This window comes from Bubalus bubalis, chromosome 10 (assembly GCF_019923935.1).
Source record: "Bubalus bubalis isolate 160015118507 breed Murrah chromosome 10, NDDB_SH_1, whole genome shotgun sequence".
Taxonomy (NCBI): domain Eukaryota; kingdom Metazoa; phylum Chordata; class Mammalia; order Artiodactyla; family Bovidae; genus Bubalus; species Bubalus bubalis.
This window is the reverse complement of record NC_059166.1, coordinates 94,529,497-94,554,684: the sequence shown is the minus strand read 5'-3', so window position 1 is coordinate 94,554,684 and position 25,188 is coordinate 94,529,497. Positions and strand designations below refer to the sequence as shown.

The 25,188-nt window shown below is 37.3% G+C and overlaps 1 protein-coding gene across 7 annotated transcripts in view; it reads left to right on the top strand.

The window, feature by feature from the left end:
* The window catches only part of FAM135A (family with sequence similarity 135 member A), a 158,558-nt gene that overhangs the window by 23,000 nt on the left and 110,370 nt on the right, over positions 1-25,188 (top strand). For 6 of the 7 annotated variants that reach the window (XM_044924542.2, XM_025294943.3, XM_025294942.3 and 3 more), the window contains 2 exons: positions 623-738; positions 19,710-19,789. In XM_044924542.2, the coding sequence (XP_044780477.2) occupies positions 662-738; positions 19,710-19,789 (157 nt within the window). In that variant the 5' untranslated portion in view covers positions 623-661. Of the gene's footprint in view, positions 1-622; positions 739-19,709; positions 19,790-25,188 lie in introns of those variants that run through there. The other variant, XM_044924543.2, reaches the window with a different exon arrangement.

Genomic DNA, 25,188 nt, shown 5'->3' with positions numbered 1-25,188 from the left:
ATAGAATTATAAATGTTTTCTTTTTTGCTTGTATCTCTCTTTTTGACCTCTTGAAAATGAATACTTTAGACTTTTGTAATGAGGGGGAAATTGTTTTTAATTAAAAAATGAGCAGTCATTTAAGAACTTCACCTGACAGAGAAAAAGCTTCATAAATTTAAATGGGAATTAAAGGATGCCAATTCTTTTTTTGACTCTGAGTTGCCTTTATGTGAAGTGCAGTGTAGAACTAGAAGAGAATAATTAGGTAACTTAATTTTTCTCTTAAAAAGTTACCTTTTACCTATGATAAAGTCAATAGTTACTTTGAACAATTTGCTGTATTATTTATTATCACATAGTTGTCACAAAGAGAAACAAATCTTAGAAAAGCATTCAAACAGGGTAGATCTAGGGTAGTGCTGTTTAGTATTTCCTTAGTACATATGTATAGTGAGTACATATGTATAGATTCTGGTGCTGTACAGTCAGATCAAGCTAAGTTAGGAGCACTAAATGAATTGTCTTCATTTTCATTTCCTGCCTGCATATCATACTCTGAAATATGTTTAATGTTAGTGATTTTGTAAGTTGGCATTTTTTTTGTGCTTCTCATGATTTTTTTCCCCCTACTTTAACCAAGGTGCTGTTACCAGATTTGTCTTCTGAGTATAAACTAAAAATGACTGAAGTTCAAGCAATGGTAGAATTCTCCGTGGAGCTAAACAAGTTCTACAATGTGGATTTATTTCAGAGAGGGTTTGTATTTTAATGTGAAAATTATGTATTTTGCATAAGATAAATTGTACAGTTTTCATTTAAATTTAAGTACATACTTTTGTTTGAGCATATATAAAGAAAACAATGAGCTATGTTCAAGGATTTTCTTAGTGAAATTTTATTTCTAAATAAATGAGTATTATTCCTATGGATTTAATGAAGATTCTGGATATATTTAACTTATGTTTATGAATTTGTGCTGAGCATTGAGAGGACTTCACTGAAAATTGATAAGAAAGATTTCATTTCTGCTTTTTTAAAAGATGACAGTGTGTGGCTTTGAAAAAAGCAGAATATACACACATAATATACATACACAAAATAGCTTAGTAGGAATACAATATGATGACTCTTTAAAAAGTATATATAGAAAGTGCTCTAGAAATCAGAAGCGAAAGACCTCTTTCTGGTAGCACGTCAGGAAAGGCCCATGACCGGGGGATAGGGTCAAAGCATGGGTAAGAGTGATAGGGAGAGGATAAGGTGAAAGAGCCTCTCGGTGGGAGAAAACATTGTGAATCCAGTCTCGGAAATAGGAATGAACATGTTATTTTAAAGAGTCCTAAGAGGCTGGATATTTTCTGGTAGAATTGCAGAAGAAAAGACAGCAGAGGAGAGGTTATGTTTGTGAAGGGCTTTTGTTGTCTGGAGGAGAGTTGATACTAGGGATTGGGGTAGCCACTGGTGGTTTCCAAGAACGGATGACATGGTCACCATTATTACAATTAGTACTTACTGGCATGTGGAGAGCATGATGATACTGAATGGATGGTCCGGCAGAAGAAATAGAGGCCCAGGGGCAGGGTAGAGGGGCTCACAATATCTCAGGACATAAACCTGAATCTTGACGCTGGGGATGGTAGTGGTAGGGCCATGACTGGGAGATGATGAAAGAAATAATCCTATTGTTGATTGTTTATCTCGGCTTTGCCATCTTGTTGAAAAAACAAAGACAGCTGTGCTCTGTGCCACATGGTCTCTCACCCATCAGCAGGACAGCCTGGGCTTGTCCCCCTGGCAGAGGGGGAGTCCAGGAAAGTGAGCAGAAGGTGCAGGGTCCCCTCACTGACACAGAGCCTTCCCAGGGCTGGGCTGGTGGCTCTTGGGCCAGTGAAACCTCTGTAAAACTTGATGGGAATTCTGCGTGTCTGGCATGGTTGATTCCATGCCCTGAAACCCACACCCACACTTGTTGAGTAAGACGTGACTGCTCTCTAGATGAATCACTACTGTGTAGAGATCAGAATTCTGTGGGATCCTGCCCTTGAACTTCCTAAAAGCCCTTTGTCAAGCTGAAAATGTCTACTTAGACACTGCCCTTAGCTCTTTTGGAGATCTTAAGAAAGGGATTTACAGCCACACCCTTGATTAGATCTTTGTATGAAGTTTTATTTTCCAAACCAGGAAGTCTTGGTTCCTCTCTGTTTTTTCTAGATTCTGCTTATAAAATGACCAGGTGTTTCTTTAGCTCATCTCTTTCTTGCAGAACCTTACTGTATGGCTTGGAGCAACCAGGTGACATTTTCAGCATTCTGCCAGAAAATTAGCTTGCTCAAGCCAAAAAGTTTCTTTTAAATACAGTCTAACTTCTTTTAAGTTATTGTTTGAAAGCATAGTCACCAAAAATTTATCACTACAAAACATGGGTCACTGTTTTTTAAGTCTCATATAATTTCCTCATTATTTTTCTTGCCTTTGTAACTGTAACTACTACTTTGGTCCCAAAGTCAATGACACATATTTTGTTTTTATTAGTACCAATTTCTGTATTAGTTATTTATTGCAACAGTAATGCAGCTAACAAAAAACCCAAAGCCTCAGTGGCATCACAATGATAAACATTTATTTCAGCTCACAGATCTGTGGACCAGCTGGATGGTTGTGCTAATCTGGGTTGGTGGGCTCGCATGCAGTTGGCTGGCAGGGAGCTGCATGGTATAGAACGGACTCACCTGGATGCACTCATCTCTGCTCTATCACCTCTCATCCTGCAATGTTATTCTCACTGAGGAGGCAGGAGTCCAGAGAGACAGAGAAACCTTACAAAAAGACCTAGGCTTGGCACTAGCTCACTGTCTTCTCTGCCATAGCATACTGCCTAAAACAAGTGGTCAGGACAGCCCAAAGGGATGGGGACCTGCACCCTACTTGTTGATGGGAATCGTACTGTGAGAGGCATGGATACGAGGATGGGTGAAAAAAAATTGAGGACCTTTAAAAGTCTCCCACGCACTTTAATGTTTTTTGGGGATTGTTATTAATCAATAACAATCTCTGAGACCTTTTGAGGTTATTAAGTGAAAGCAAAAGTTGCTGACTCTGCGACCCCATGGACTACACAGTCCCTGAAATTCTTCAGGCCAGAATACTGGAATGGGTAGCTTTTCCCTTCTCCAGGGATCTTCCCAACCCAGGGATCAAACCCAGGTCTCTCGCCTTGCAGGTGGATTCTTTACCAGCTGAGCCACCAGGGAAACCCAAGAATACTGGAGTGGGTAGCCTATCCCTTCTCCAGTGGATCTTCCTGACCCAGGAATCGAACTGGGGTCTTCTGCATTGCAGGCGGATTCTTTACCAACTGAGCTATGAGGTTATTAGGAGTAGGATTTAATAACTGATTCCATGTGGAGGATATTGCAGAGACAGAAAAAAACATTAAAAAATATGTATGTGGAGGTATGTCTTTACATGATGTCGAGGATTACTTTGAAATAGCTCAGCAAAGAAAAAAATTACATATGAATCAAATGTGGCAAAATCTTTTTCATTGGTGGAAAATGGGCAGTGGGGATTGAGTTCACTGCTCTACTTTTTACAAATTTGGAATTTTTAATAAATTTAAATGATAATGCTGAAGTTTTGCATCACATTTACTTGGACAATATTAGTGATACTGATGTACATAATGAAGTTACAAGGGATCGTAGTGTGGAATTTAAGGTTGGATCATTTTGTTAGGTTGAGTGTAAGGTAAGAGCCAAGTAGAGACAGTTCATAATTGAAGATATGGAACTGGAAATACGGTCTTAGTGAACTTCTCTTCCATCTTACTGTCAGCCATCATCAGCATAGCATGTATGATTGCTGCTTTCATTTATTTTCTGTTATTCTGCAATCTAGTTTCCACATCCATTGAGGACTCTTGAAGAATGTAGTTACTGATCTTTGAAAAATCTAGTAATTAGAGGCTTATTGTTTTTAGATATATTACTTGATTTATTTATTTGTAAGAATGTTTTTGAGGATATAATTTAGTCTTTTTTCTATTCTGATTTAATTAGTTCCTACCTTTTAAATCTTTGCTTTATGCTTCTTATTGCGCCTTTACTGCCTTTGCCATATAAATCAGTTAACTTGGAGCTTGTGTTTGCTATAATGTTAAGTAATTGTCAGCTTTAGTATATAAACAGATACATTTATTTAAATTTATATTTAAATGCTAGGAAATAAAATATGTCTTTTCCAGTTTATTTTCTGTATGTCAAATGACTTTTTAGGAGACTGAGATGAGAAACTTAAAAATTCAAGTAATGAAATGGAGGCAGACCTCAGAAATACTGCAGGTTCAGCTTCTGAACACCTCAGGAAAGTGGGTATCACAGTGAAGTCACGTGAAGTTTGCGGTTGCTCAGTGCATATAAACGTGATGTTTATACTAAACTGTAGGCTGTTATGTCTAAAAATACAATGTACATACTGTAAGTAAAAAGTACCTTAATGCTAGAAAATGCTAACCATCATCTGAGTTTTCAGTGAGGCATAATCTTTTTGTAGTAGTCACGTCAAAGATTAACTATCACAGATCACCATAGCAAATATAATAGCAATTAAAGTGAAATTTTGTGAAAATGACCACAGTTTCTGTGGCACAGAGACACAAAGTGAGCAAATGCTGTTGGGAAAATGGCACCAATAGGCTGCTCAGCACAGAGTTACCACAAAACTTCAATTCGTAAAAAACACATGATCCACAAAGTGTAGTAAACTGAAGTGTGATAAAATGAGATCTGCCTGCAGTCCTGTGGAGTATTTTATTTCGATGTTTTAAAAATAACATCAATAACTGAATAGCGCTGGAGTCATAGCCCAGCAGGAACTAAATGAAAGTGGAGTGTGAATAAGCACCACTTGTGCATGTTTGGTGACAGTACTTGTCCTGCACGTCCCTAGGGCTGAGTGTTTAGCTTTGCCACTGTTACACGATAAGAAAGCAGTTAGACACCTGCTTATTTAACTTATATGTAGAGTACATCATGAGAAACGCTGGGCTGGAAGAAGCACAAGCTGGAATCAAGATTGCCAGGAGAAATAGCAATCACCTCAGATATGCAGATGACACCACCCTTATGGCAGAAAGTGAAGAGGAACTAAAGAGCCTCTTGATGAAAGTGAAAGAGGAGAGTGAGAAAGTTGGCTTAAAGCTCAACATTCAGAAAATGAAGATCATGGCATCTGGTCCCATCACTTCATGGGAAATAGATGGGGAAACAGTAGAAACAGTGTCAGACTTTATTTTTCTGGGCTCCAAAATCACTGCAGATGGTGATTGCAGCCATGAAATTAAAAGACGCTTACTCATTGAAAGTTATGACCAACCTAGATAGCATATTCAAAAGCAGAGACATTACTTTGCCAACAAAGGTCTGTCTAGTCAAGGCTATGGTTTTTCCTGTGGTCATGTATGGATGTGAGAGTTGGACTGTGAAGAAAGCTGAGTGCCGAAGAATTGATGCTTTTGAACTGTGGTGTTGGAGAAGACTCTAGAGAGTCCCTTGAACTGCAAGGAGATCCAACCAGTCCATTCTAAAGGACATCACTCCTGGGTGTTCATTGGAAGGACTGATGCTAAAGCTGAAACTCCAATACTTGGGGCACCTCATGCGAAGAGTTGACTCATTGGAAAAGACCCTGATGCTGGGAGGGATTGGGGGCAGGAGGAGAAGGGGACGACAGAGGATGAGATGGCTGGATGGCATCACCGACTTGATGGACATGAGTTTGAGTGAACTCTGGGAGTTGATGATGGAAAGGGAGGCCTGGTGTGCTGCGATTCATGGGGTCGCAAACAGTCAGACATGACTGAGCAACTGAACTGAACTGAACTGAAACTCCAGGCAGGCACAGAGAGAGAACATGTGACATCTGATTAGGTCCGTTTTTACCATAATTACATTATTGTTTCCTTAATGGTAAACAAATAGTCAAGATACTAACAATATAAAGAAAAACTACCTTTATTTTCATTTTAATCTGTTCTTTTTTAAAATATGGTAGATTGCAAACTCTTGAAAACAAAATTGAGACTCTAAAGCATTGATTATAAATTTGATGTTATTTAATGGTATGTGGATGTATGTCTTATAAATGAGTGCTATGAGAGCTCAGTATAATTAACTTGTTTTGAGTTTATTTACTAGCAATACATGATTTCAAAATGGTGGTCTTCCCAAATGACTCTTTCAAAATTCATTTCTTAAGAGGGCTTAAAGGGGGGAGGAAATTTTGCTTTTTAAATATACGTGGAAGATTGTTGTTTGGACTTCTGCTCTCAGCAGCATAAAGGATATGAAAGTGGGATTAAATTGAAGATACAACAACTAAAGTTAGGTATTAAACTGGGGGGGGAAATTTCCTCTCTTTGGAGACCACTGAAAAATTATTAGAACTTTTTTTTCTGGAATTCGTTAGGAAATTGCTATCTGTCGTACTCATCTGCACAGTTTGTTACTAATTCAAGAAAAGGTGAAATACTTTTGCCAAAATATAAATTAATGCGCTGCTTTCCTCAGTGAGAAAGTCTTGCTTAAAGAAAAACAAAGGACTAACTAAAATTGTGTGCTCTGAGATAGGGTTGATTTACTTTATTTCACTGCAGATTGATAACATGTCACAAAGATGCACCTATGTACATACCACAGTTTAAAGAACACAGCTTTAGAATTAGTGAATGGCTTCTAGAATGGAGTTGACTTTAATTCATTTCAGAAGGAGGCAAATGGACTAGCCTTGCATGCGTGCATGATGCTAAGTTGCTATAGTCATGTCTGACTCTTTGCGACCCCTTGAACTGTAGCCCCCCAGGCTCTCTGGCATTGGATTCTCCAGGCAAGAATACTGGAGTGGGGTGCCATACCCTCCTCCAGGGGATCTTCCCAACCCAGGGATCAAACCCACATGTCTTACGTCTCTCCTACATTGGCAGGCAGATTCTTTACCACTAGCATCACTTGGCAAACTGGGACTAGCATTCAGTTCAGTTCAGTTGCTCAGTTGTGTCCGACTCTTTGCAACCCCATGAATTGCAGCATGCCAGGCATCCCTGTCCATCACCAACTCCCGGAGTTCACTCAGACTCACGTCCATCGAGTCAGTGATGCCATCCAGCCATCTCATCCTCTGTCATCCCCTTCTCCTCCTGCCCCCAGTCCCTCCCAGCATCAGAGTCTTTTCCAATGAGTCAACTTTTTGCATGAGGTGGCCAAAGTACTGGAGTTTCAGCCTTAGCATCAGTCCTTCCAATGAACACCCAGGGCTGATCTCCTTTAAGATGGACTGGTTGGATCTCCTTGCAGTCCAAGGGACTCTCAAGAGTCTTCTCCAACACCACAGTTCAAAAGCATCAATTCTTCGGCACTCAGCCTTCTTCACAGTCCATCTCTCACATCCATACATGACCACAGGAAAAACCATAGCCTTGACTAGACAGACCTTTGTTGGCAAAGTAATGTCTCTGCTTTTGAATATGCTATCTAGGTTGGTCATAACGTTGCTTCCAAGGAGTAAGCATCTTTAGTATATAGGTTCTCATAAACCAGTTTAATTAGCTACAACTGCTTTTCCCATGCAGTCCTACACCATTTCCTTGTCAAAAGCTATATTACTGCAAGGTGAGTAATATATTATGATTTGGAAATAAAGAAGAGCAAGGATATGGACTTAGAAATTGTTTTCTTAAATTGTAGTAACATCGCAAGATAGTGGAACTGAAATCCTCTTAGGAAACGTTTGTGGAACCCTAGAAACTAGATTCCATACAACAGTCTTTAAATGCTCTGAACTAAATAAATCTTAAATCCTTTCCATTAATGATTCTGAGGTTGTTAAACTCATGAGAAGTTTATAGTTTGATTTTAAAATGACTGTCAGCCAAAAGAGAAAATTACATGCTGATTTTTTTGGATTATTGACATTGATTACAACCTTGGAAAAGATAATCCCTTGCCTATAATGTCATGTATATGTTGTGTAAATTTCAAAAACTGGGGACTTCTGATTAAGTGGTGCTGATTGGGACTCACAACAAACCACTTCAAGTTTTCTTCAAGGCCTTCAAAAGTGTCTAAAATTGTCTGTTTTTTCAGTAAGGTATAAGAACTGAGAATATTCTATAAGAAGTTAATCAGTTTTTCATATTAATGAATCAGCCACTCTGTAGTCAGAAAGTTTGTTTTCTCAAAAGCAGTTAGCATCAGTTATTAGACTATTTCTGAATCTTTAGATTTCTGTCATTGTTGTGTCCTATCTCATTTTTAAAAAGTGATACCATGGTATAAGTCTGCCATTTGTGGCCTGTGTGAAACAGGATGTCTGCATTCTTTGAAGAATCATAAGGACGGAATTGATAGTGATTAGGATCCCCAAAATTAGCCAGTACTGGCCTTGATTGACCTGTGTTTGAAGTATAAATACAGAAAAATTAAATTATGAACTGTGAAAAAAAATATGGAAAACAGAGAAAAATAGTGTAATGTTAATGTTGTCAATTAACTAGAAGGAAATCTTTCCATTAAAGGACAATTTTTATTATGAGAAACGTCTACACGAAAATCAAAGCGTAAATGACTTTAATGCAAACAAACACCTGTGGGAGGAGAAACATGAAACTTATGAGTTTGTGTACTCACAGATTCAAATTTAATGTTTCCATCTTAATGCAAATAAATTATGAAACAGTTTACACAAAGACGAATTTATTTATGGATCAAATATTACTTAATCCGGGGACTGTCTGTATGGATTTTATGAGAGTTCCACTTGTAAACAACAAGATATTCTCAAACAGGTAACCAATGAATTCAGCTCAGTAATAAACAAGAATAGATCTTTCCTGATCTTAATAAAAACTTTTTGAGACAGCAAGTGAACCGTTTATTTTCTTGACAAAATTAAAGAATAGATTTTAAATGTTAAAAAGTTTACATAAAAGGGTAAAAAGTTTACATTTCAAAAATTAAAGAGTATCCGGTTTCAAAAGATGTTACCTAAAAAGAAATATGAATCTACTCAAACTTTTTTATTAAATTACTCATGATCCTACAATAACACAATATCCCCTTCAGGAAAAATACAGTGACCACAGTATTCTGTCTTTAGTAACAGTTGGAAGATATTCTAAGAAAATACTGCATCTTAGAAAATATACTCTCTATTTACTCTTTTTGAGTATATTACTTATGATATGTTCTGAACAACAGGAGAGGGAGTAAAAATTTAGAACTCTAAGGAAGTTGTAATAGGGAATTGGCTTTGAAACATATTAAAATGATAAAATAAGTCAAATAATACATTTATCAAGTTAAATCTTAGGGTTCTTTAAATTTTGCTCATTTTGAACAGATTAGTGAATTGGTTCTCGAGAGTTATTAATAAAATACGGAAAAGGAGAATGATGGTAAGAGGAGTAATTGTTAAATTCGGCATCTTGCCCAAATGTAAAGCAAAATTTTAAAAAATGTATTTCTATAAAATCTTATAGCTGTATACTAATGTTTCTGAAAAGTTTAATTGCTTTCTAATGAAATTAAAGGTTAAATGTGGTTATTGGGGAAAAAAAAAATAAACAGGCTAACCAGCATTAACATAGCAAATTAAAGAACGGAAAACATCAGCAACATCAAAAACTATAGAATAAGATGACAAATACAAACATTTAAAATTATTGTGACCATAAATTTACCATAAATAGTTTTAAGTTTTCCTGTTTAAAAGCAGACTTTTGGATTTTAAATATCTGATATTTTGAGAACAGATACCTACAAATTAAAAATTCTTACTTGATGAATTGAAGCTTTTATCATTATGAAGGGAAATGATTGGCAAAGGAAATGGCAATCCACTCCAGTATTCTTGCCTAGAGAATTCCATGGACAGAGGAGCCTGGTTGGAGTCCATGGGATCTCAGAGTCAGACTTGACTGAAACGACTTACCACATCATTTATGAAAATACTTTTATATCCTAATAATGCTTTTTGCTTTTAACTTTGTTCTAATATTAATATTGTAACATCAGTTTTCTTTTGGTTAGCATTTGCAAAGTGTACCTTTTACCATTCTTTTATTTTCAGACTTTCTCTATCCTTGTATTTTAGCTTTGTTGTAAACAACACACAGTGGTATTTCCTTTTTCATTCTTTAGAACATTCTTTGTTTAACTGGAACATTTAGTCCATTTATAGTTAATGTGATTGTTGATAATGTGTGTCTTTCTATCCATTATCTTATATTTTGTGCTTTTTATAGTCCCTCTTATATTTTTTTCCCCATATCTCTCTCTCTCTTTTTTTCATGTTCTGATTTCTGCAGAGATCTTCAGGTTTATTCTTTGAGAGAGATTTTCCTTTTCTTATGTCTGGCCCTTGGAAAATACCAATCTAGGACCACCTTTGTTTCTTGAAGGAAAATTTTGAAACACATCAAAGTATAGTAAACATATATATACCAAACATCTAGCCAATAATTATCAAAGTTTTTTCCTCTTTATTTTTCCTCCTTATTTCTTTTTTCAATATCTCTAATGCAGGAAGGCTTTTGTTTTTGAAAATCTGCAAAGTCATTATCATACTTAAAGAAATTTAAAAAATAATTTCTTGGTATCAAATAAAACAGGGTTCTCATTTCTTCATTCATCTTATATATGTGTTTTTATAATTTATGTTTGATTCAGTATCCCACCAAAATTTATAGGTTGCATTTGAATGTTAATGTCTCTTAAATTTTTTTTTTTAATTTATAATAGCTCAGTTTAGGCTTAATTAAATTCTGATAGTTTTTGAGAAAAATCGTTCATAGGTACGTAGAAGGCAATGGCAGCCCACTCCAGTACTCTTGCCCGGAAAATCCCATGGATGGAGGAGCCTGGTAGGCTGCAGTCCATGGGGTGGCTAAGAGTCAGACACGACTGAGCGACTTCACTTTCACTTTCACTTTCATGCATTGGAGAAGGTAATGGCAAACCCACTCCAGCGTTCTTGCCTGGAGAATCCCAGGGACAGTGGAGCCAGGTGGGCTGCTGTCTCTGGGGTCACACACAGTCGGACACGACTGAAGCGACTTAGCAGCAGCAGTTCATAGGTGATGCTGTGTTTTTCCTGTTACATTACACCTGAGGGCATAAAATGTCTCTTTTCATAAATTTGAGTAAGGTGTTGTCAACCTGATACATCTATTATGAAGTTCCACATCACTTAATTGGTGGTACCTATTGATAACTTTTGTCCAGAGTCATTGTTTTATATTACTAAGGCTTACAAAATGATGATATTCTATTATTTCTTCTGCACTTATTGGCTGTAATTCTATGACGAATTTTACCTCATTAACTGTTTGGTTACTTTGAAATACAGTTTATCCTGTAGAAAGAAAGGCATGGCAGATGTTTTATTCCTTTCCTTATTTATTAGTTTTCAGAATATTGTGTTGTTGCCCTAGCATCTTTCAAATAATGTAAGTTTTTATTTAGTACAGGCATACCTTGGAGATATTGTGAGTTCAGTTCCAGATCATCACAATAAAGCGAATTTCACAATAAACACATTCCCAGGATTTTTTTTTTATTTCCTGGAGTATGTAAAAGTTGTTTATACTGTAGTCTTAAAAATTAAATGTGCAATAGGATTGTGTCTAGAAAAACAATGCACGTACTTTATTTAAAAATACTTTACTGCTAAAAAATGCCAACCATCATGTGAGCCTTCAGTGAGTTGTAATCTTTTGGCTGCTGGTCTTTCCGTAGTGTTAATGGCTGCTGACTGATCAGGATGATGATAGCTCAAGGTTGGCATGGTAATATGACAAAATAAGACAGTGAAGTGTGCCCCATTGGTTGACTCTTCCTTTCACCAACCATTTCTCTGTAGCATTGAGCAATGTTTGATACCATTTTATCTGCAATAGAACTTCTTTCAGAATTGAAGTTAATCCTTTCAAACCCTATCCCTACTTCATTAACTAAGCTTAATATTCTAAATCCTTTATTGTCATTTTAACAGCCTTCACAGCATCTTCGGTAGATTCCATCTCAAGAAACCACTGCCTCTGCTCATCCATAAAAAGCAACTCCATTTCCATTAAAGTTTTATCATGAAATTGCAGTAATTTAGGCACATCTCAGGCTCCACTTGGAATTCTGGTTCTCTTGCTGTCTTAACCACATTTGCATCTTAGTCCCTCCACTGAAGTTTCAAACCCCACAAAGTCATCCATGAAAGTTGGAATCAGCTTCTTCCAAACTCCTTATTTTATTTTTTCGAAACATTTATTTATTTCTTTGGCCTTACCAGATCTTAGTTGCTACACTCATGCTCTTTAGTTGCAGCATGTGGGATCTGATTCCCTGACCAGGTATCGAACTCTGGGCTTCCTGCATTGGGAGCGAAGAGTATTAGCCACTGGCTCACCAGGGAAGGCCCCAACTCCTATTTTAATATTGGTGTTTTGACCTCTTCCCATAAATCATGAATATTCTTAATGGCATCTAGAAGGATTAATTCTTTCTGGAAGGTTTTCAATTCACCTTGCACAGATCCACCAGAGGAATTACTGTCTCTGGAAGCTATAGCCTTACTCCTTGATCCATAGGCTGCAGAATAGATGTTATGTTATCAGTAATGAAATCAACTTTAATCTTGTTCATCAGAGCTCTTAGGGAACCAGGTACATTTTCAGTGAGCAGTAACATTTTGAAAGTCATCTTTTTTTCTGGGCAGTAGGTTCCAACAGTGGGCTTAAAATATTCAGTAAACCATATTGTAAGCAGATGTTATGTCATCCAGTCTTTGTTGTTTCATATATAAAGCACCAGCAGAGATTTAGCTCTAGAACTTTTAGAATGGTAAATGAGCATTGACTTCAAGTTAAGTCACCAGCTGCATTAGCTCCTAACAAGAGAATCAGCCAGTTCTTTGACGCTTTGAAGCCAGGCACTGACTTCTCTCCAGCTATGAAACTTCTAGATAGCATCTTTTTCCAATAGAAGACTGTTTTGTCTGCATTGAAAATCTGTTGTTTAGTGTAGCCATCCTCATGAATTGTCTTAGCTAGATCTCCTGGGTGACTTCAAGTGCAAGCTTCACCTTGCACTTCTATGTCATTGAGTTGGCCTCTTTGCTTAAATGTCATGAACCAGCCTCTGCTGGCTTCAAACTTGCCTTCTACAGCTTCCTTGCTTCACTCAGCCTTCGTAGAATTGAAGGTATTTAGGGCCTTGCTCTGGTTTTAGACTTTGGCTAAAGGGAATGGTATAGCTGGTTTCATCTTCTCTTCAGACCACTAAAACATTCTTCATATCAGCAGTAAGGTTGTTTGCTTTCTTTTCATTCATGTGTTCACTGGAGTAGCACTTGTAAATTTCTGTCAGGGCTTTTCCTTTGAATCTACAGCTTGGCTATCTGTTTGGCACAAGAGGCCGAGTTTTCTCTGTTGAACGTGCCTTCCTCACTAAGCTTTTGATTTAAAGTGAAAAACAAGCAGCTCTTCCTGTCACTTGGAGGCCATTGTAGGATTGTTAATTGGCCTAATTTCAATATTGTGTGTCTTAACTGGGAGGCTTGGGGAGAGGGAGGCGGGGGGGTACGGCCAGTTGGTAGAGCTCTCAAAACACACACAGTATTTATTAGTTCAGTGTCTTTTTTTTTTTTTTTTTTAATTTTCTGTTAAAAAAAATTTGGCCCAATTTTATTTATCTATACTTTTTAGCCACATGGCATGGGGGATCTTAGTTCCCCAACCAGAGATCAAACCTGTGCCCCCTGCAGTGGAAGCAGAGTCTTAACCACTGGACTGCCAGAAAAGTTTCAGTTCACTGCCTAATATGAGTGGTTCCTGGTACCACAAAACAATGACAAGAGTAACATCAAAGTTCACTGATTACAGATCACCGTAACAAATACAATAATAATGAAAAAGTTTGAAATACAGCCTGAATTATCAGAATATGACACTGAGACACAAAGTGAGTGAATGCTATTGAGAAAATCATGCCAATAGACACTTGACGCGTGGTTGCTACAAACCTTCAACTTTTAAAACATAAAATATCTGTGAATGTTGTTGTTATCTCTCAGTCCTGTCTGACCGTCTGTGATGCCATGGCCTGCCACACGCCAGGTTTCCCTGTCCATCACCAACTCCCGGAGCTTACTCAAACTCATGTGCATCGAGTCAGCGATGCCATCCAACTATCTCATCTTCTGTTGTCCCCTTCTCCTCCCATCTTCAATCTTTCCCAACATCAGGGTCTTTTCCAATGAGTCAGTTCTTCGCATCAGGTGGGCAAAGTATTTTTATCATACTTGATGGGTTATACTGCATCATGACTCTTCCTGATGTTCAGAGGGAGCCCTGTAGGTTGATTTCTGCAAACTTCTCATGGGATAATCCAGGCAGTGTTCATCTCCTACTATTGCTAGTTGTTCCAGACTCTAGTGATATTCTCTGTTCTAGATTTAGAATCAGCCTAGGGGCTCTAGTTCCTTTTAGTGGGAAATAGTGTTTAGAGATCATAACATATATGTTAAAAGTACACATTTTTATTGAATCATTGTTTCTAGGCCTTCTCAGTTGACACAAATTTTTTTAAAGAAAAATACTTCATAAATTTTTACTCTTTTCCTGTTCTAACTTTTGATTTATTTTTTTAATTTTATATTTCTATCTCTTTTCACTTACACTGAAAGTCTTGGTTCCTAATAACATAATTAGTCATTGCTTTATTCATATGTGTGTAGATATGTCTAAAATAATTTCAAAATAATGGTAGCAACATAACCAGCAAGACTATTAATGTTGTTTGGAACCTCTTTGGGGTTTTCTTTTATTGTATATCCCATGAGGAACAGGCACTGAAAGTACTGTGTTTTAAAAATCACTTGAAAGTACTCTGTGAAATTGCAATTAAGTATATACACATTAAGTTCAGTTATTTTAGGGTGGTTTAAGGGATTGCTTTTTAAAGTTAATGTATTTTGCTTTTTTATAAAAAGATTTTATGATTCCAAAATAAAAACTCTGAAGTACATTCATTGAAAAGGGCCTTATTTTCATCCCTGTTCCTTCTCTTCACCCTCATTTCCCCATCTCCTCACCTATAAAAGCCATTTTATTTTTTATTAGTTTTGTGTATATCCTTCTTCCTTTTTATTACTTTTTTTAAAAGGCAAAAAATACATAATCATATCCTTTGTTCTCAAAGAAAGGTAGCATAATATACATATTCTGCACTTGCTTTTGTCTGTAAAAAATGTATCTTAGAGACCACTGCTTTGTAGTATATATAGATGTGCTAAATATAGATGTAGATATGCTAGTGGTAAAGAGCCTGCCTGCCAGTGCAGGAGACATACGAGGCATGGGTTTGATCCCTGAGTTGGGAAGATCCCCTGCATGCCAGCCCACTCCAGTATTCTTGTCTGGAGAATCCCTAGGACACAGGAGCCTGGCAGTATGGTCCACAGGGTCACAGAGTCAGACATGGCTGAAGTGACTTAATATGCACACACACATACATAGATATATGTATATAAGATTATGTTTTATAACTGTATGGTACTGCACCATAGTTTATTCAGCCAGTCCTTTATTGATAGACATTTTTTTCTCGAGTTTTCTTGTTGCAGTTAATACTTCAGTGAATAGCCTTATGCTACCTCATTGAAAATTTTTGCTAAAGTATCTTTGGGAGATCGTCTAACAAGTGTGATGCTAGGTCAGAGAGTAAATATGTGTGTTTTTGCTCTTTGTGGCTAAATTCTGTTTCACATGGTTTGCACCCTTTTACGTCTCCAGCAGTGCAAATTCCTTTTTGCCCAGACTGTCACCAACAGAGTATTTTGTCAAATTGAATTTCCCTCAATGTGATAGATGAGAAAAGATAGCTCATTATAGTTTTAATTCGTGGTTTTTAAAATTATAAATAAGATTGAACATTTTTTCATGTATTTAAGAGACATTTGCATTTCTTTTTTGGTGAACTATTTGTTAATATATTTTTCCCCCTTTTTTTAGGTTAATTGGTCTTTTTCTCTGTTTTTAGATGCTCTTTATATATTAGGAATATAACTCAGGTTTTTAAAAGTGAAAGTAAGATTTGTCTGAATGGATCAGCAAATTCCCTCAGGACAGAAACAGCTTCATTGCGTTGCCTGCCTCACTGAATTTTTTGATAATTCCACACTATTTTGTTGCTTCTTCAATAACCTTATAAAGATACATTTTAATACTTTATTTGGCAGTTTGGGTTGTTTTCTAAGCAAGAAGTTCTAAATAGCCTAGCTCACCATGGCCCTTGCTGCTGCTGCTAAGTCGCTTCAGTCGTGTCCGACTCTGTATGACCCCATAGACAGCAGCCCACCAGGCTCCCCCGTCCCTGGGATTCTCCAGGCCAAGAAAACTGGAATGGGTTGCCATTTCCTTCTCCAGTGCATGAAAGTGAAAAGTGAAAGGGAAGTCGCTCAGTCGTGTCCAACTCTTTGCGACCCCATGGACTGCAGCCTACCAGGCTCTTCCGTCCATGGGATTTCCCAGGCAAGAGTACTGGAGTGGGGTGCCATTGCCTTCTCCATGGCCCTTAAAAAGGAACTATTTTATCCTGTGTTTCAAAAATTTTACTGCTTGATATTTTATGTAAAAAACAGTTAACATATGCACAGTCTTGAAAGTAGCTAACACACACACACAATTGAAAGTTTTCCTCATTTTTGGAAATTTGTACCTTAAAGTACCATTAATTCTAATTTAAAAAATGTATTTAGAGTCATAATAGGCTGCTGTTACAAATGCAAAAGGAACATCGTTTAAAATAACGTATGTAATTACTACCAGTGGTTTGTTTTCCCTGTGTCTCTAGTACTTAGCCCAGTGGCTAACACATTGGTGGGTCCTCTATAAGTCATGAATTAATGGTACATGTGTGTATTATATGTACACACTCACATTTAAGTTCAGGGAGTTTTAAATAAGATACTCTAATTGTATACAGTTTCATGAAAGATAATGCTGTGAAAGTGCTGCACTTTTGGAAAACTCAGCAGTGGCCACAGGACTGGAAAAGGTCAGTTTTCATTCCAATCCCAAAGAAAGGCAATGCCAAAGAATGCTCAAACTACCTCACAGTTGCACTCATCTCACACGCTAGTAAAGTAATGCTCAAAATTCTCCAAGCCAGGTTTCAGCAATACGTGAACCGTGAACTTCCAGATGTTCAAGCTGATTTTAGAAAAGGCAGAGGAACCAGAGATCAAATTGCCAGCATCCACTGGATCATGGAAAAAACAAGAGAGTTCCGGAAAAACATCTGTTTCTGCGTTACTGACTATGCCAAAGCCTTTGACTGTGTGGATCACAGAACACTGTGGAAAATGAAAGAGATGGGAATACCAGACCACCTGACCTACCTCTTGAGAAACCTATATGCAGGTCAGGAAGCACCAGTTAGAACTGGACATGCAACAACAGACTGGTTCCAAATAGGAAAAGGAGTACGTCAAGGCTGTGTATTGTCACCCTGCTTATTTAACTTCTATGCAGAGGACATCATGAGAAACGCTGGGCTGGAAGAAGTACAAGCTGGAATCAAGACTGCCGGGAGAAATATCAATAATCTCAGATATGCAGATGACACCACCCTTATGGCAGAAAGTGAAGAGGAACTAAAGAGCCTCTTGATGAAAGTGAAAGAGGAGAGTGAAAAAGTTGGCTTACAGCTCAACATTCAGAAAACGAAGATCATGGCATCTGGTCCCATCACTTCATGGGAAATAGATGGGGAAACATTGGAAACAGTGTCAGACTTTATTTTTGGGGGCTCCAAAATCACTGCAGATGGTGACTGCAGCCATGAAATTAAAAGACACTTACTCCTTGGAAGAAAAGTTTTGACCAACCTAGATAGCATATTCAAAAGCAGAGACATTACTTTGCCAACAAAGGTCTGTCTAGTCAAGGCTGTGGTTTTTCCAGTGGTCATGTATGGATGTGAGAGTTGGACTGTGAAGAAGGCTTGAGCGCCGAAGAATTGATGCTTTTGAACTGTGGTGTTGGAGAAGACTCTTGAGAGTCCCTTGGACTGCAAGGAGATCCAACCAGTCCATTCTAAAGGAGATCAGTCCTGGGTGTTCTTTGGAAGGAATGATGCTAAAGCTGAAACTCCAGTACTTTGGCTACCTCATGTGAAGAGTTGACTCATTGGAAAAGACTCTGATGCTGGGCTCTGATGCTGGGAGGTATTGGGGGCAGGAGGAGAAGGAGACAACAGAGGATGAGATGGCTGGATGGCATCACTGAATCGTTGGACGTGAGTTTGAGTGAACTCCGGGAGTTAGTGATGGACAGGGAGGCCTGGCGTGTTGCAATTCATGGGGTTGCAAAGAGTCGGACACGACTGAGCGACTTAACTGAACTGAATGGTATACAGTAAATGCAGTGTTGTTTAAATGTCTTTGAACTAATGTGTACAAATCTATTATAATTGTGGGTGTACACTTATAAGTAGGTCATAGTTCCTGTGTTTAAGACATTTAAAATGAAACATATCAGTTGTTTATTCTTAGCTCTTATATGGCATATCTGAATATTTTAAAATATCAGTGTTTGATTTAATCTTTAATTAAAATTAAAACTTTGCTATCTAATGCCCAAGTCCCTGCTTTTTCCACTTTGATTTTTGTTCGCAGTCATCTCATGTTTTCAGGGTGACCTCGTCTTAATCTTAACTCCACAGAGATATATGTTATCTCTGTGGCATTTTGCCAGTTCTCTTTAAGTCCAAATTGTGATTTTAAAGGTTCTAAATTTAATTGACCACTCTTTCTTTCACTCTTTAAAAATCTGGTGTTGTCCATATATTCTATCCAGCGCCATGCTTTCCTAGAAATCATAGTAATAAATTTATGTATTTTAAATAATCTTGTATTATTTACAGATTTATACTCTTGCCTAGGAAATCATTAAAGAAAAAAATGAAGATTAAATATTCAGCTCTCTAGTGTCCATCTAAACTCATCCCTGATTTATAATCATCATTTAGCTTTTAGTAACCCTTTGTGTGTGTGTGTTTGTATACATAGATACATATATCCTCCATTACATGCACAAACTTGTAGTGTAATGATGTTAAAACAGAAGCATTTGTTTTTACGTCATAATTTTTTCTATTTAAACTGATTGTTAATGACTGGTAGATTTATGCAAGTAAAAGTACATAAACTGAACAGAATAGCACTGACCTTGAATAAAACTGAATTCTTTCAGCATAATACATGTCTTATGGTATGAAACCAATTTTTAAAACTGTTTGTTATTAATCCTGTGTTTTCTCAAAATTGTGCTTAAGAATATTTTTATTGTGTTTTAAATGAAAAAATAAATAAACCAGATTAAGCAGTGAAATCCTTAGAATCCTTACTAACTCCTATTATTGTTATGACATTCTCTTATTTAAAGTAAGAATGTTTCTGTCTTTACATTTGCCTGTTTCTCTTGGGGTTATATGCAGTGCAGTTGTAATGTTTGATCTGTATGTGGATCTGGTACACTGTTTTCCACCAATAGTAAGTACTATGAGAGATTGATAAAGCAGATGAACTGTATTTTTTAATACATATTGATATATAGAAATAGAGGCATTGCGTATTTTTTAAATGTTTCAAAGTGACTTTTTTTGTCTCTTTTGCTTTAGTTTTTACCAGATTCGTGCATCTATGAAAATTCCACCAAGAGTTCCGCACAGAGTAGAAGCTAGTTTGCTACATGCAGCAGGTAAGCCAAGGAATATTCTCAATTAAAAAAAATAAAACTGAAGCAAGATTATAATGACCAATAATAACTTTTCATAATTATTTATATCTCTTAATTATGAACACAAGATGCCAAAGAGCATCATTCTCATACTTCATATAAGAAATATATTTGAGGCCTCAGTAAAACAGGCTTGATTATGTATTCCTTGTCTCCATCTTAGGTTTCTTAGGATGAGCAAGTAAAAGAAAGTATGTGAAATTTCCTGAAAACAAACATAAGTAAGGGTGATATCAATTATATCATGTAATATGTACTTTTAACAAATGCATAGTGAATGTGAACACATAATTTGATATATGATCACAAAGCTGTTTTCTGATAAAGTTTTATAGTATGCGTTTTGAGATTATTTTTTCACCTGCTTTTTTTTTTACTTGATTAATGAGAAAATAAAGGGTCAGAAAGTATAAAATAGACATATTATAACTGGCACCCCACTCCAGTACTCCTGCCTGGAAAATCCCATGGACGGAGGAGCCTGGAAGGCTGCAGTCCGTGGGGTCGCTGAGGGTCGGACACAACTGAGTGACTTCACTTTCACGCATTGGAGCAGGAAATGGCAACTCACTCCAGTGTTCTTGCCTGGAGAATCCCAGGGACGGGGGAACCTGGTGGGCTTCCATCTATGGGGTCACACAGAGTCGGACACGACTGAAGTGACTTAGCAGCAGCAACAGCTCTTTTATTTACTCATAGTCTAAGGAGACACTCTAGCATTAAAGGATTTGAGCCAAAACTAGTGGCCCTGATGTCATCATTAGGCATTTTTTTCAGCTTTCTTGACACAGTATATCTATTAAGCAGTTAGAAAATACAATGATTAATGAAACATACTGGAGAGTTTTCATTTCTAATATGAATTAATAGTTTTCAATGCATCACAAAACATTAAAAAATACCTAATATAAAGCTAGATCAGTGAAGCTATGAGCCATTCTGTACAGCACCACCCAAGACAGATGGATCATGGTGGAGAGTTTGAACAAAACATGGTCCACTGGAGAAGAGAATGGCACACCACTTTAGTATTCTTGCCTCGAGAACACCATGAACAGTATGAAAAGGAAAAAAGATATAACACTGAAAGATGAGCCCCCCAGATAGGTAGGTATCCAGTATGCTACTGGAGAAGAACAGAAGAATAGCTCCAGAAAGAATGAAGAGGCTGGGCCAAAGCAGAAATGATGCTCAATTCTGGGGGTGCAGAATTAGAAAGTCAAGAGTTACCTAGAGTAATAGGCAAGTATGGCCTTGGAGTACAAAATGAAGCAGGGCAAAGGCTAACAGAATTTTGCCAAGAGAACATACTGGTCATAGCAGATACCCTCTTCCAGCAACTTAAGAGACTACTCTATACATGGACATCATCAGATGGTCAACAGCAAAATCAGATTGATTAATTCTTTTTTTTAAAATAATGTCTGGCAGTTATTCAAAAACGGAGTATACTGAACAACAAACTATCTCACATCTTTCTGGAAGAAAAAACATTAAATTTGAAAAGACATTATCCACTGAATTTAGACACAACACCTCTACTCAATTAAGAGAAACATTTGTACAGTGCAGGTCTTTATTTTTACACCTCTCAGGCCATGAACTCATAGGGAAGGGGCTCCAACAGTTTGGGTTCCTTTCCATTGGTCCTCACAAAGTGTGCTTCTCTGGGTGGAGCAGACTGGCACTTCAGCTGAACCCAAGTCCCTTTCTCTTTCGCTTCCTTCTTTTTCTGATCATTTTCCTTCACACGTTTCAGGAAGTTATCTTGGCTCTTAGAGTGCTTAATATGCTTGATACGCACATTAATTCTCTTGGCAAGAATCTTGCCCTTGTTTGTTTACAGTGATGCCAACAGCATGCTGGGTAACACTGTAGACTCCCAGTTTTGCCATGGTAACATTTGTGGGGCATTCCTTTTTCAACAGTACCCATTCCTTTGTATTGCTCATTTTAGCGAATTACTGGAAGATGACGGTTCTGGCCGAAAAGCCAGATTGATTAATTCTTTGCAGTCAAAGATGGACAAGCTTTATACAGTCAGAAAAAACAAGACCTGGAGCTGACTGTGGCTCAGATCATGAACTTACTGCCAAATTCAGGCCTAAATTGAAGAAAGTAGAGAAAACCACTTGCCCATTCAAGTATGACCTAAATCAAATTCCTTATGGGTATACGGTGAAAATGACGAATAGATTCAGGGGATTGAATCTGGTAGACAGAGTGCTTGAAGAACTATGGACGGAGGTTCATAACATTGTACCAGAAGCAGTCACCAAAACTTTCCCCAAGAAAAAGAAATGCAAGAAGGCAAATGATTGTCTGAAGAGGCCTTACAAATAGCTGAGAAAAGAAGAGAAGTGAAGGGGAAAGATATATCCAACTGAGTGCAAGCTTCCAGAGAATAACAAGTGGAGATGAGAAAGCCTTCTTAAGTGAACAATGTGATGAAATAGAGGAAAACAATAGAATGGGAAAGACTAGAGATCTCTTGAAGAAGATCAGAGATACCAAGGGAACATTTCGTGCAAAGATGGGCGCAATAAAGGTTGGAAACGACAGGGACCTAACAGAATCAGAAGAGATTGAAAAGAGGTGGCAAGAATACACAGAAGAGCTATACAGAAAAGATCTTAATGACCCGGATAACCACGATGGTACAGTCAGTCACCTAGAACCAGACATCCTGGAATGTGAAGTCAAGGGGGCCTTAGGTAGCATGACTGTGAACAAAGCTAGTGAAGGTGATGGAATTCCAGCTGAGCTCTTTCAAACCCTAAAAGATGATGCAGTTAAAGTGCTGCACTTAATATTCCAGCAAATTTGGAAAACTCAGCAGTAGCCACAGCACTGGGAAAAGTCAGTTTTCATTCCAATCCCAAAGGCAATGCCAAAGAATGTTCAAACTACTGTACAATTGTGCTCATTTCACATGCTAGCAAGGTAATGCTCAAAATCCTTTAAGCTAGGCTTCAGCAGTTAATGAGCCAAAAACTTTCAGATGTACAAGCTGAATTTTAAAAAGGTAGAGGAACCTGAGATCAAATTGCCAGCATCTCTTGGCTCACAAAAAAAAAAAAAAGAGAATTCCAGAAAAACATCTACTTCTGCTTTACTGACTATACTAAAGTCTTTGTGTAGATTACAACAAACTGGAAAATTCTCAAAGAGATGGGAACACCAGACTACCTTACCTGTCTTCCTGAGAAACCTGTATGAAGGTCAAGAAGGAACAGTTAAAACTGGACATGGAACAATGGACTGGTTCACAATTGGGAAAGGAGTATGTCAGGCCTGTATATTGTCACCCTGCTTATTTAACTTCTATGCAAAATACATCATGTGAAATGCTGGGCTGGATGAATCACAAGCTGGAATCAAGATTGCCGGGAGAAATGTCAACAACTTCACATATACAGATGATGCCACTCTAATGGCAGAAAGTGAAGAGGAACAGAAGAGCCTCTTGATGAGGGTGAAAGAGAGTGAAAAGGCTGGCTTAAAACTCAGCATTCAAAAAACTAAGAGCATGGCATCCAGTCCCATCACCTCATGGCAAATAAATGGGAGAAAAGTGTAAACAATGGCAGATTTTATTTTCTTGGGCTCCCAAATCACTGCAAATGGTGACTGTAGCCATGAAATTAAAAGATAATTTCTCCTGGAGGAAAAGCTATGACAAACCTAGACCGCATATTAAAAAGCAGAGACGTTACTTTGCCAACAAAGGTCCGTCTAGTTAAAGCTATGGTTTTTCCAGTAGTCGTATAGGGATGTGAGAGCTGGACAGTAAAGATGGCTGAGGGCTGAAGAATTGATGCTTTCCAGTTGTGGTGTTGGACAACACTTGAGAGTCCCTTGGGAAGCAAGGAGATCAAACCAGTCAATCCTAAAGAAAAACAACCCTGAATATTCATTGGAAGGACTGATGCTGAAGCTCCAATACTTTGGTCACCTGATGCCAAGAGCTGACTCATTTGAAAAGACCCTGATGCTGGGGAAGATTGTGGGCAGGAGTTGAAGGGGGTAACAGAGGATGAGATGACTGGATGGCTTCACTAACTCAGTGGATGTGACTTGGGCAGACTCCAGGAGATAATGAAGACAGGGAAGTCTGGCATGCTGCAGTATGTGGGTTGCAAACAGTCAGACACAATTACTGACTGAAAACAACAGCATAAAGCTATGTTGAGCACAATTTAGTTCATTTTTGAAATTTAAAAATATATTCTGACAACCTGATGTGCTGAAGATTAACTTTCTTAGCATACTGTGGATACTGAAATGCTGGTTAGTGGTTAATGTTAAAAATGAAATAATGGTTAATGTTAAAAATTAAATGAATTTTACATGATGAAGAGTTTATGTTTTTGAAGACTGTCAAAATGCTCATATTGCTTATGACCAAAAAGATGTATATTTCTTTTAAAAAGGAAAAATAAATTTTCTTCTTGGCCTTTTATATATGTTAATGTATATATTTATTGTCAATAGGTCTTTTGTAAGTCTACTTTCTAGGAAACAGAGGTTAAAACAACTAGTGTTATAAGATGGATTGGTCCTCCCTTTTTGAACTTCCTTAATCTAGTAAACTAAATGTCTTGCTCTATTGTATTTCTTAAAGTTGCCTGTTGAAAAAAAAAGCTAGAAAGACTTATTTTTTCTGGACTTTTTATTTGCTTATTTTTTCAGCTTTATCAAGGAATAATTAACAAACATAATTTTACATATTAAAAGTGTACAGCATGATTTGTTTTATATATATACATATATACAGTATATAATACATATAAATATGTGATTTGTTATACAGATAACAATGTGAAAAAATTGCCATAATCAAGATAATTAGCACATCTATCACCTCACATAGTTTTTTTTGTGTGTTTGTGGTAAAGAAGGCTTAAGATTTATTCTTAACAAATTTTAAGTATACAGTACTTTATTACTAGCTATAGTCATAATGCTATGCATGAGATCCTCAGAACTTACTTTTCTTATAACTAAAAGAATTTCTGTCTATGAAATTCACTTTTTTTTTTAAAGTTAGCTGTGCTGGGTCTTAGTTGTCATGTGCAGGGTCTAGTTCTCTTAACAGGGATTGAATTCAAGCTCTCTGCATTGAGAGTGAGGAGTCTAAACGACTGAATCATCAGGAAAGGTCCCCAAAATTGATTTTGTTTTGTTTCTACATGTAAGTGATAACATCCAGTATTTGTCTTTTCTCTGTCTGACTTATTTTGTATAGCATAATGCCCTCCAGGTTCATCCATATTGCTGCAGATGACAGAATTTCCATCTTGTTATGGCTGAATAATACTCCATTGTGAATATATACACTGCATTTTCTTTATCTGTTC